General features: G+C 37.9%; 1 protein-coding gene across 1 annotated transcript in view; it reads right to left on the reverse strand.

Annotated features, from left to right (window-relative positions):
• Nucleotides 1-10,844: 10,844 nt before the first annotated feature.
• The window catches only part of LOC123666116 (myoneurin-like), a 31,434-nt gene continuing 28,917 nt past the window's right edge, over nt 10,845-13,361 (reverse strand). The window contains exon 18 of the mRNA XM_045600323.1: nt 10,845-10,922. Within this exon, the coding sequence (XP_045456279.1) occupies nt 10,845-10,922 (78 nt within the window). The remainder of the gene's footprint in view (nt 10,923-13,361) is intronic.

A 13,361-nucleotide genomic window follows, 5' to 3' on the forward strand; every position in this document is an offset into this window, starting at 1 on the left:
TGCAGTTTAATACAACGTAGATCGACGAAAAAATAGTCAAGTAAATACCTACGCGTTATTAGATATAACTCAAAAAGTACTTGTCGGATCTCAATTAAATTTTAAATAGGACCATATGACACGGAACATCATTTAAAGTCGGTCCACCCAGTCAAAAGGTCAGAGTGCCTAGTGCGAGTTTTGTTTAATCCGTCTCGCAATAACGGGCATAAACTTTAACTTCATTTTGTATGGGAAATTCGGGATTTCAACCTAGTTCCCGCGTTTACCGCTAGATGAGTCTGTATCGATTGTATCGTATACTATTCTTTATCGTCTAGGCTGCACTGTTTAAATGCTATGAATAAAACTCGCACTAGGCACTCTGATGTAACATACATAAAAAAAATCGAATTGAGAACCTCCTCCTTTTTTGGAATTCGATTAAAAATAGCCCATATCCTTAAATGGGTCGGTCTATCCCAAACATTTTTTTTTTATTACAACCAGTATTTATCGAAATTAGCGCGTTTAAACAAACACACAAACTTTACAACTTTAAAATGTTACTAGCTGCTGCCCGCGACGTCGTCTGCGTGAACGCTATACAGCACCAAAAATACCTACGATTATACCTTTTAAAATAACATTCATTTACCTGTTTCTTCTTTACATATCATATCTACAGTAAAATCTCATAGATGGCGCTGCTTTCAAATTGTCTTGTCAACTTATTTCATTTAATTATGTTTATCGGCTTAGTTACTTATATAGCGTGATTGTTATAGTGTGAAGCTAACTTATAAAGCATGGTTATTAACATAATAACAACAACATTCAAATATGTGTCGTTAGAGTACACGGTGTTACAGAATGCGTTGAGGAAATAAAGGTTCACTGCTCGTTCCCGGTAGGTGATAGCGTGATAATATGTAGCCTATATGTTGACCCGACTTCTTAATAATATTTGTGCCAAATTTGAAATAAATCCATGCGGTACTTTTTGAATTTATTCCGGACATACATACAGACAAACAGACAAACGGATAAAAATTCTAAAAACTATATTTTTGGCTTCGGTATCGATTGTAGATCACACCCCAAGTATTCTTTTAAAAAAATATTCAATGTACAGTTTTGACTTTCCTACCATTTTATTATATGTATAGATTGCTGCGATGAAATCGAATGATGTCAAGCGCAATTTTGTTTTTAACCGACTTTTAAAAAAGGAGGAGATTACTCAATTCGACCGTAATATATTTGCGTCGTTCGGGGATGACTTTGTCGTTTATGAACCGATTTTGATAATTCTTTTTTTGTTAGAAAGGAGATATCCTAAGTGTGGTGCAATGATAAGGAAACCGAGATCTGATGATGGGATCCCAGAGAAATCGAGGGAATCCCTCGAAAATCCGCATAACTATTTACTGGGTGTACCGATTTTGATGATTTTCAATTTAATCGAAAGCCGATGTTTATCATGTGGTCACATTTAAATTTCATCAAGATCTGATTACATTCTTTGAAGTAATCTTTGATAATGCGTATTTACTTGACTATTTTTTCGTCTACCTACGTTGTATTACTTGTCGATGTAATTGAAGTCGGTTTTTTTTCGTTTGCCAGCGAACATAATTATAAATTAAATACTAGTGATGAATAACGTATTTATTTGCATACAGATTAATATCATGTTTATAAAAACACATTCGCAAATAATGCATGATTTTAGAACAAAGTTTACCATGAAAAAGGTTATAGTGAGCCAACCTTAAGAGGAAAGTACCCTTTCGAAACTTTTGAAAAATAGGTATTTGAACAAAATTTTTCTGTCTCCCTGTATGCTGCCGCCCGAGCCAAGAAAGGGACAACTGCAGCAACCGTTTTTGGTAGATAATTATTGACCATAAGAGCATTTCGTAGTCGACTATTTTCTCCCCAAAACATGCCAATTTTTTTATGCAACTAAAAAAACCTTCAGCTATGCCCCTATGTTCTCGTTTTTTGTAAATAGGCGTAGTTTTTCTTTAATGAGTGTCTGAAAATGTCTAAAAAATTAGGCAATATTTCTAGTTCTTTGAAGACTCCTACTCCCTATGATAATGACAATATGAAAAAAAACAAGACATAGGGGCATAGTCATGGCAGTTAAAGGCTTTTTTTTATGTCACTAGGTCGGCAAACAAGCGTACGGCTCACCTGATGGTAAGCGATTACCGTAGCTTATAGACGTCTGCAACACCAGAGGCATCGCAAGCGCGTTGCCGACCCAATCCCCAATCCCCCCAGGAGCTCTGGTCACCTTACTCACCAACAGGAACACAATACTGCTTGAAAACAGTATTATTTTGCTGTGATCTTCTGTAAGGTCGAGGTACTACCCCAGTCGGGCTGCTCCATATTTTGAGCAGGAAATTCCTGCTGTGCCCTACCTCAGTGAAAACCAGTCGAACCAAATCGAACCAGTAGTTCCTGAGATTAGCGCATTCAAACAAACAAACTCTTCAGCTTTGTAATATTAGACCGGTGCTATTAGCCTCTGAAAATGGTAAAAAGTGAAAAAAATTACAGTAGGATGAAACACATTGGAAAAGGAAGAGAATACAACGATAATGAATGGAAAATTAAATTACGGGCGATCTGAGGTCGGGAAGTGGTAAGGTTGGGGGCTTAAGGGTAAAAAACGGTTTATCTTGATTTCCGGCTAAACTACAAGTCCTATGGAAAAAAGTTCAATGACAAGGTTGTAGGTAATAAAAAGATCTACAATTTTTGTATTTACACTTTCTTCACATAACCCCAAAATTCATGTGAAAAATTCGAAAAACCAAGTTTTTGGTTTTTTATTTTTTACTTTTACAAGAAATAAAAATGTTTTACGAAATTTGGTGAAAACTTTTTTTATGTCCCGAACACACTGTAATTTTTTTGATTTAAAATATTTATTTTTTCTCCTTATTTTGACCTTAAAATCGAATAAATTTAAATGGGACCAATCGGCACACATCACCTTTCGATTAAAACAAAATTTGTCGAAATCGGTCTACCCGGTCAAAAGTTCTGATGTAACATACATAAAAAAAAAATACAGTCGAATTGTTCAGTTCGAAACCTCCTCCTTTTTTGGAAGTCGGTTAAAAAAGCAACCCTCATTTTTACAATCGAAAATTCTCACGTCAAAATATCAACTTAGAAAGTCGGTGGGCTTTTTGTTCGTTGAAATCTCTATTTTCTGATGGTGTAAAAAAAATGTTTTAATTTCTTTGAGCACACAATTATTTGTTACTAGATTTTGTGTACGATTTCGTAGACGCTTTATCATTACATAGTATAAAACAAAGTCGCTTCCCGCTGTCTGTATGCTTAGATCTTTAAAATTACGCAACAGATTTTGATGCGGTTTTCTTTAGTAAATAAAGTGATTCCAGAGGAAGGTTTATATGCATAATATAGTTAGAGGAACACTGAAAGTTTTTTGCGTCTAGGGACATCTAAAATCAGGATATAAATAAAACGAAATATTAAATAAAATTCTATATTAATATAATATAATTAAATTGTGTGTACGTCTGTTCAACTTGCACTCCCCCGTCTCGACCGTCGATTTTATAAATGCCGCGTACGAATCGATCGCAAAAACGCAGCGGGTAAAAAAACGCTTCTATATAACCTTATACATAATATTGTCTTGTATATGTTCATTTAGCTAGCTAGTGAGAAATCGGCATTCGAATTAAACAAACAAAAAAAAAACATACCATTTTTTTAACTTAAAAAATAATTAATAAAAACGTCAAAAATTAACAATCTAAATCGAAATACATAATTGACTATTTATATACAGTTTATATATTTACGTTGTATATATTTATACTTTTGCTAATTTTCAAAATTTTTATTTGATACATATATTTTCATTCGATACATTACAACCACCAAATGCGACTTTACGAACACGATAAATATCGGAGAATGATGTTAGCTGATAAAACTATCTGACGGATAAAGTTATCCAGCAGATAAATAGTAAATATCATATCGTAAAGTCACATTTGTGTTTTATGAACAATTGCTTGAACGCAATACAAACTGTTAAAATAAAGCAAAAAGTCAGTTGACTCGATTAGTCTATTCAATACTTAGATCCTGTTCTACCGGTAGCTGACAGCTTATCTAGCACTTAAGTATATATCTATCTAAAAGGCTTTGTCAGCAGGAAATAATGAAAAACTTTTTCAGGGTCGATAAACTAAAACTTAAGATTCACAGGTTGAGAAGACAGACAGATGAAACGAAATTTTGGCCAGAAGAACATATCTTAAACTTTTTATCCCTTTGATACCATTATACATCACTTTTATCAGCGACCGTTGAAACAGGCATTACTGTCCAGAAGTTTCACAATATTCAGAAATAATTCCATTGACTTCAAAGACGTCATTATAGCATATCTACAATTCCAAGATCGTGGACCAAATCCTCAAAAAAGGGATTACAAGGTGAATGTAGCAGATTAGCTAGTCGTTTGCCAATTAAAATACTAGCCAAAAGCGGCTACACGGCTACAATATATAATAAAATTATAATTCAATATCTGTACACTAGAAATATTTAGGAAAAACTAAAATATAAGTCTCTACGAGACAATTCGAAGACGCGATCCATAATTTTGTGAATTTTTGGTCTGCCTTTCCATGTTCACTTAGAAATTAGACGCGGTTTACAATGATATGATCCTGAACGTCTATATTAAAACCTAGTACACTAATACGTAATCTAAAAGTGCAGTTAGTTATTCCATAAATTATTTTAGTGAAATCCTCCGAAAATTTGAAACACGAAATCTTAAGACAAAAGCTATAAAATACATTTGATAAAATAGAAAATCAATCATTGTAATCAAGACAAAGTTATAGGGCGACTATATTTGTCAATAAATCAAAATGAGTATATTTAAACAAACAAATAAAAGTTAAAAGGGGGTTGACGGAATATCTATTTTAGAGGTATAAGGTCGATTTTGCCAACTTTCTTTCAAGTAAAACTTTACGCACGCTTGACTTGGGAAGTAGGCTGGTGAATGCGTGACGAGAGCGTTACGAAAATTGTGATAGGGCGAGGCGTATGGAGCAAGAGGTGGAAGCATACATTTTCTTTCTCTCTTCCTCTCATAGCCAGTTACATTTCGTATATCTAAGACACAGTGTGGGTCTATTGTGCAGAAGTTTTACTTGGAACGGTCGATTTTTGATATGATATTAAAAATGTTTAGAACCGTAACCGGGTTTTAAATTGCAAAAAAAGATATGTAAAGAATACAAATATAATTATATGAAAGACAAAAAGAAAATAGAAAAATTACTTAAGAACGACAATATTGATTAATTAAAATCAACATTCGAAAATTCAATTGATAATCAAAATTCAAAAAAAGAAAATGATTTCATATTGAAATAATTATTAGCTTTACAGTTGAATCTGACGATTAAATTGGGCCCATTTACTGATGAACATTGGAGGCTGTAATACATCACGTTCTAGCACATATCTGACTCATGACTTATTTAATAACAATTGACTTATTTTCGACCTTTCAGTAGTTTGCTGTGATATATGTATTATATATTTATTTTTCTTACAATTATGTATATAAGTCGACTGTTACCTATAACACTAAGTTGCCTACTTTAGAAACAGACGACCGTTTTAAAAAAATCCATATTTTTGTCACAAAAACTCATTTTCCATAAAATAATATTTAATATTATATAAATAAATATTACACTTTGATTTGTTTCCAATCGCGAATATACTTTGTCTTGATCTTCATGTCATGACACATTATACATAAAAAATTGACAATCATTGAAAAATAATAAAAAATACGATGACATTTTTTTCCTCGTTCATTAGTTGTCCAACTGGACAAAGCGTGTACAAATCATTTTTTGTAACATTTAATAAAAAAATCATGTGAATTGAAAAAAAGATATCTAAATTTCAAGTGTGTTGTGTGTATGTGTGTGTGTGTGTAAACATTAAAATGCAATAATCCATTACATACATAATAACATACAATAAAACATTCAAATTTCATACAATACCATGTCATAGCAACTTCATCCCTAAATAAATTTCCAATCATTTTCATACATAAATATGAAAACACCTTTCCTAAATTCACATCAAAACAATTAAAGCAATATAACATTATAAATACCCAATTTCTTGTATATAATATGTGTATATATATATATATATATATATACCTTATCTATATGAGACGCGAGTCTCGTATATCAATCGTATCACAATTATTATTCAATTTATGTCATAAAAAACATATGAAATTACTATAAAATGCACGTAAACAATATTATATCAGTGACATATCATTGGGCCATAGTGATACAATTATCGTACCGGTCTCGCGTCTCCGTCCCGAGTGACTAACCGACTTTGGATTGAAACAATTACTTTATTATATGTACAATAATTTTAAATCGAAGAATCATGACAAATATGCCTTTTTGCGTATATTTTCATAGAGGCGATAACGCGTAATTTGTGTGTATTAAATGTAAAAATGATGAAGGAATTGTCAAAAATCGTCACAATCACAAAAAAAATTCACTTCACTTAGCTTAAATCAAATATTGTATTTTAAACAATATCGTGATAACCATCTAAATACATCAAAGACAATTCATAGTTAGAAAAACTAGCATCACTAGAAATAAAAATAGACAAAATTGCGACAGTCTTGCGATACCTAAGCAATATTCCAGCGATAACGACGATTTTCAACAATCAACTTCGCAATAACTCTTTAATTGTGTATCAAAATCAAGTGATGATATTTACAAAAATTTGCAAAGCTTCATCATTCCAAACGAACTTCTCGTAATATATAAAAATTTCTATACGGAACACCGTACAGGTCCCTCGCTAAGGTCCAGACGAACTCACAACGATACCCTAATTAGCTCTAATAATATTAGAACACTGTGATTTGTATGTAGGAGGCGTACTGAAGTACACTCATTAAGAAACGATAAAAAGGGCTATATGAAAGAAATATTAGTAAAATGGTATGAAAAAATAGTAACGAGTTCTGCTCTCAGAGAGATGTTGTGGAAATCGTTCTTAAGAAGTAAGCTTTTGCTGGTACGCACACATTTTTTTTACTGCATCGGTTATTTTGAGTTCCCTATAACTCGACACTGTTGCAAGCAACTCAAATAACCAACTCAAATTCATTTTGAGTTCCCGATAACTCGACTCAAATCACCAACTCAAAGTAACCAACAACAACACGATACACATCCCATTCACATATAAATCATAGTGTTTTGCAACTGTGAAAATAAAAAAAAATTATTTTCATATTTTACATATTACACACAAAAATCTAAAAACAGTGTGATTCTAGTGATTTAAATGCTTATAAAATAATAAATTTTAATTACTATTCGTATCGACAATTTGCATAATTACGTTAATTGACAATGTATGGATAATTCCTGGAGGCACTTTCGAAAAAAATTAAAAAATCATTCAAGAAAAATAAAAGCTTTAAATTGTTTCCTTATTGCTCGAAAACAAGCAAGAATATTGCCAAAGAAACAGTTTCAGCCAGTCAATCAGTCAGTCAGTCAGTCAAGAGGGCTTTTAGAAACAATAAGTAGCGATAAACAGGAGCTATCGCTTTCTACTTGCAATTTGACAGCAAAAATTGCAATTATTGCTATGTAATTGCATGTCACGTTCTTTATGCGACATAAAATTGCTTTAAATTTTGTCGATTACGAATAGTTATTGAAATTAACTATTGACATCATAAAACTACAAACTTTCTATCGAATATAACCACAAAAAAGTCGGGCGACAATCGATCAACTATTTGTAGTTCTACAATTTTTAAACAAATCTATCAAACTTGTATGTATATGTTTACAAAATTAAATTAAAATAGGCAAGTTTCGTTTGATCTCTTACTATATTTATCGTGGGTAGTCTGGAAGAGATGTAGGTATTATAATTTTTTTCCCCTTTAAGCTTTATTCTTATGTAATTGTTGTATGTTACTGTGTGCAATAAAGTCATTTATATTATTATTATTATCTAATATATAAAATTCTCGTTTCGCGGTGTTTCTAGTTAAAACTCCTCCGAAACGGCTCGACCGATTCTGATTAAATTTTGTATGCATATCGGGTAGGTCTGAGAATCGAACAACATCTATTTTTCATCCCCCTAAATGTTTAGGATAGTCCACTCCTAATTTTTTTTTTTTTAATTTTTTGGTAAATTTGTATTTTTTATTTTTTTATGATACAATATTAAAAAATACATACAGCCCTAAATTTTCAACCCTCTACCACCAACCCCTATTTTTAATAATAATAGCAAGAGAATCGAACAACATCTATTTTTCATACCCCTAAGTTGTAGGGGGCGGGGGATTAAGGGGATTAATAAGATACATGGCAAAAACGTTTGCGGGATCAGCTAGTTATTATATATTAAACCCAAAATTGCTAAAATTAAACTGCTAATTTAGTAACAGACTAAGAATAATTCACACTCTTCACTTACTACAAAATTATTTCTGAAACTTTCTCGGAATACCTTCCCTACCCTATCCATTCTTGTATTCAAAATGAACTAAATCGGCAGTCTCTAAATAGTTAGGAGCTATATCTTGATCCACCACGCTACTCCACAGCGGTTTGGCGTATAATTCCAAAAAAAAGACTTAAGATCGCCATCAGGTTTATATGATAAATAGCACATACACCGAGACACAACTACAACCAACAGGTTTACGTGTTCTCTGAGACACGAACCCCCGGGATCGAACCCCGATCGCCTGCGTTAAGGAAAATACTTTCACCACTACACCAGCAAGAATGTCCCTTACCTCATTTTATCAAATTCCGTCGATAAGCTGTCACGCAGTTTGGCAGATTATGAAATTGTACAGTATTTGGTCAAATAAAAAATTTATTATTATTATTATCAACACAATTTTTTGTACCCCGGTCTACCCTGTTCTAAACCTTCTTCTTATAATACTCTGTATTCTCTAAAATGTACCAGGAATATCATAATACTAAATAAAAAATATATCAAAATAATTGTTTACTGGCAAACGAAAAAAAAAAAACGACTTCAATTACATCGACAAGTAATACAACGTAGGTAGACGAAAAAATAGTCAAGTAAATACGCATTATCAAAGATTACTCCGAAAGTTGTAATCAGATCTCGATAAAATTTAAATGTGACCACATCATAAACATCGGCTTTCGATTAAATTAATAATCATCAAAATCGGTACACCCAGTAAAAAGTTATGTGGAGTTTCCCTCTTTCCCTCGATTTCTCTAGGATCCCATCATCAGATCCTGGTTTCCTTATCATGGTACCACACCTGGGATATCTCCTTTCCAACGAAAAAAGAATTATCAAAAAATCTAAGCTTTCTACTGCTCGTTCACTAAAATTACTAAACAAAATTTTTAGTTCTCTGTTCAGTTTTTTCTCGTTAACTAGTTCGGCAAACAAGCGTACGGCTCACCTGATGGTAAGCGATTACCGTAGCTTATAGACGCCTGCAATACCAGAAGCATCGCAAGCGCGTTACCGACCCAATCCCCCAGGAGCTCTGGTCAACTGACTCACCAACAGGAACACAATACTGCTTGAAAACAGTATTATTTATCTGTGATCTTCTGTAGTACTTCCCCAGTGAGAATGCTCCAGATTTTGAACAAAATATTTTCTGCTATGCCCTAAGTTTAGTTAAAGTTTAGGAACTAAATTATTCAATACTTAACTAAATTATTCAATACTTAACTAAATTAGTAGTCTAATGCATAACTAAATTCGATTAAAATTTAAAACGTGACTATTGTATAAATATTCGATAGAAAGTTTTGTAGTCCACGGAGATTATTTCGCAATTTATACAAAAATCCTCAAAAACTCAACCGAGTCAGTATATTTGGAGTTTCATTCTATCCAATCAGATGTGTGTGTAGCTTTAAGATGTCAAAGTGTTGTATTAATTAAGTCGGTAGTTAAAACTCGAGACTCAGGTAACTTCAAAATTGAGTTTTTGAGTGAATGAAAACACAGTACGTAAAGATCTGTCACCAGTTATATCAACCATTATTACAACTTGCAATGTAGACAAAACATTTGCAAAAATTACATTTTCACACTTAATAAAGTGATGCGACCGAGTACATCGATTTATTATAATCGATATTTTCCATTCGATTCCAACGTCAATATCAAATTCAACCATACATCACTAGTTCTAGCGACGAAAAATATTCAAAAAAAAAAAAAAATGTCAAGCTTTTTTAAAACGTTACCTTTCAAGTCAAATTCTAATTTTAAATACACTACATATATTTACAAAGCTTATCGACAATTTTAATCGAACTAAAAAAATATCGATAACAAACCAAACGACTCGAAACACATCACTACACTATATTAAATCGATAATTTACAATCTGAACAATTTGCTTAACATTAAAATCTATAAAGTCCTCGTTATTACGCACTACTTATTACTTGGAGAATAAGCACAGTTTTTATTTCTTCATCGCACGATTGAGTTCATCTTTCGACTGAGTCGCACGATTAAGTCAATAACTCGACTGAGTCGGAGCACGGATGAGTTGAAACTCTAGTTAATATGAGTTGACTCACTCTTGCCGAACAGTCAGTCCCCATTCGATTCCGATCCACGCAGACCGTCGGGCGCTCTCAGTCAAGCGTCCATCGCTCGTGTTGTGGTTAATAAACGAGCGCTTCAAACGCGGCGTCAAAACGCCGAGTGTGCATTATTGCTTGAGACGTTTGTAGTTTGCGAGGTGGCTGTTCAGGTGCTGAGCGAGCTGGTCGGCACGGGCGAACGACGCCTGGAACGGAAGGTATGTATTGATATAATGTTTGGTATTATAGTTGTGACAGTGACAACGTGTCGTAGTTGATAATATGATGATATGATAATATGTCCGTAAGGTGGTGAGTGTGACATTGTTAGGGTCTGATAGTGTATGGGTGTGGCAGTGTGAAGGTGTTGCAATGTGATAGTGTATGGGTGTGACAGAGAAACAGTGTAACAGTGGGGGTGTGATATTGTAAGGTTGTGATAGGATGATACTGTGAGGGTGTGATAGGGTGACATTGTGAGGGTGTGACAGGGTGACATTGTGAGGGTGTGACGGGGTGACATTGTGAAGGTGTGACAGGGTGACATTGTGAAGGTGTGACAGGGTGACATTGTGAAGGTGTGACAGGGTGACAGGGTGACATTGTGAGGGTGTCATTGTGAAGGTGTGACAGGGTGACATTACGAGGGTGTGACAGGGTGAAATTGTGAAGGTGTGACAGGGTGACATTGTGAAGGTGTGACTGGGTGACATTGTGAGGGTGTGACATTTTGAAGGTGTGACAGGGTGACATTGGGACATTGGACTGATTTGTGACGGTGTGATAGTGAGCGAGTGCGCGTGCGAGAAGCGCTTGCCGCACTGCGCGCAGGCGTGCGGCAGGTGACGTAGTGAGGGTGCGTCAGTGTGACGGTGTGTGTGTGTGTGTGTGTGTGCACCTTGCAGACGACGCAGCGGTAGAGCTGCTTGGCGTGGTTGTGCATGTGGCGCGTGAGCGAGTGCGCGTGCGAGAAGCGCTTGCCGCACTGCGCGCAGGCGTGCGGCAGGTGACGTAGTGAGGGTGCGTCAGTGTGACGGTGTGTGTGTGTGTGCACCTTGCAGACGACGCAGCGGTAGAGCTGCTTGGCGTGGTGGTGCATGTGGCGAGTGAGCGAGTGCGCGTGCGAGAAGCGCTTGCCGCACTGCGCGCAGGCGTGCGGCAGGTGACGTAGTGAGGGTGCGTCAGTGTGACGGTGTGTGTGTGTGTGTGTGTGTGTGTGCACCTTGCAGACGACGCAGCGGTAGAGCTGCTTGGCGTGGTTGTGCATGTGGCGCGTGAGCGAGTGCGCGTGCGAGAAGCGCTTGCCGCACTGCGCGCAGGCGTGCGGCAGGTGACGTAGTGAGGGTGCGTCAGTGTGACGGTGTGTGTGTGTGTGTGTGTGTGCACCTTGCAGACGACGCAGCGGTAGAGCTGCTTGGCGTGGTTGTGCATGTGGCGCGTGAGCGAGTGCGCGTGCGAGAAGCGCTTGCCGCACTGCGCGCAGGCGTGCGGCAGGTGACGTAGTGAGGGTGCGTCAGTGTGACGGTGTGTGTGTGTGTGTGTGTGTGTGTGCACCTTGCAGACGACGCAGCGGTAGAGCTGCTTGGCGTGGTTGTGCATGTGGCGCGTGAGCGAGTGCGCGTGCGAGAAGCGCTTGCCGCACTGCGCGCAGGCGTGCGGCAGGTGACGTAGTGAGGGTGCGTCAGTGTGACGGTGTGTGTGTGTGTGCACCTTGCAGACGACGCAGCGGTAGAGCTGCTTGGCGTGGTTGTGCATGTGGCGCGTGAGCGAGTGCGCGTGCGAGAAGCGCTTGCCGCACTGCGCGCAGGCGTGCGGCAGGTGACGTAGTGAGGGTGCGTCAGTGTGACGGTGTGTGTGTGTGTGTGTGTGTGCACCTTGCAGACGACGCAGCGGTAGAGCTGCTTGGCGTGGTTGTGCATGTGGCGCGTGAGCGAGTGCGCGTGCGAGAAGCGCTTGCCGCACTGCGCGCAGGCGTGCGGCAGGTGACGTAGTGAGGGTGCGTCAGTGTGACGGTGTGTGTGTGTGTGTGTGTGTGTGTGCACCTTGCAGACGACGCAGCGGTAGAGCTGCTTGGCGTGGTTGTGCATGTGGCGCGTGAGCGAGTGCGCGTGCGAGAAGCGCTTGCCGCACTGCGCGCAGGCGTGCGGCAGGTGACGTAGTGAGGGTGCGTCAGTGTGACGGTGTGTGTGTGTGTGTGTGTGTGTGTGCACCTTGCAGACGACGCAGCGGTAGAGCTGCTTGGCGTGGTTGTGCATGTGGCGCGTGAGCGAGTGCGCGTGCGAGAAGCGCTTGCCGCACTGCGCGCAGGCGTGCGGCAGGTGACGTAGTGAGGGTGCGTCAGTGTGACGGTGTGTGTGTGTGTGTGTGTGTGTGTGCACCTTGCAGACGACGCAGCGGTAGAGCTGCTTGGCGTGGTTGTGCATGTGGCGCGTGAGCGAGTGCGCGTGCGAGAAGCGCTTGCCGCACTGCGCGCAGGCGTGCGGCAGGTGACGTAGTGAGGGTGCGTCAGTGTGACGGTGTGTGTGTGTGTGTGTGTGTGTGTGCACCTTGCAGACGACGCAGCGGTAGAGCTGCTTGGCGTGGTTGTGCATGTGGCGCGTGAGCGAGTGCGCGTGCGAGAAGCGCTTGCCGCACTGCGCGCAGGC

Source organism: Melitaea cinxia, chromosome 25 (genome assembly GCF_905220565.1).
Source record: "Melitaea cinxia chromosome 25, ilMelCinx1.1, whole genome shotgun sequence".
Classification (NCBI taxonomy): Eukaryota; Metazoa; Arthropoda; class Insecta; order Lepidoptera; family Nymphalidae; genus Melitaea; species Melitaea cinxia.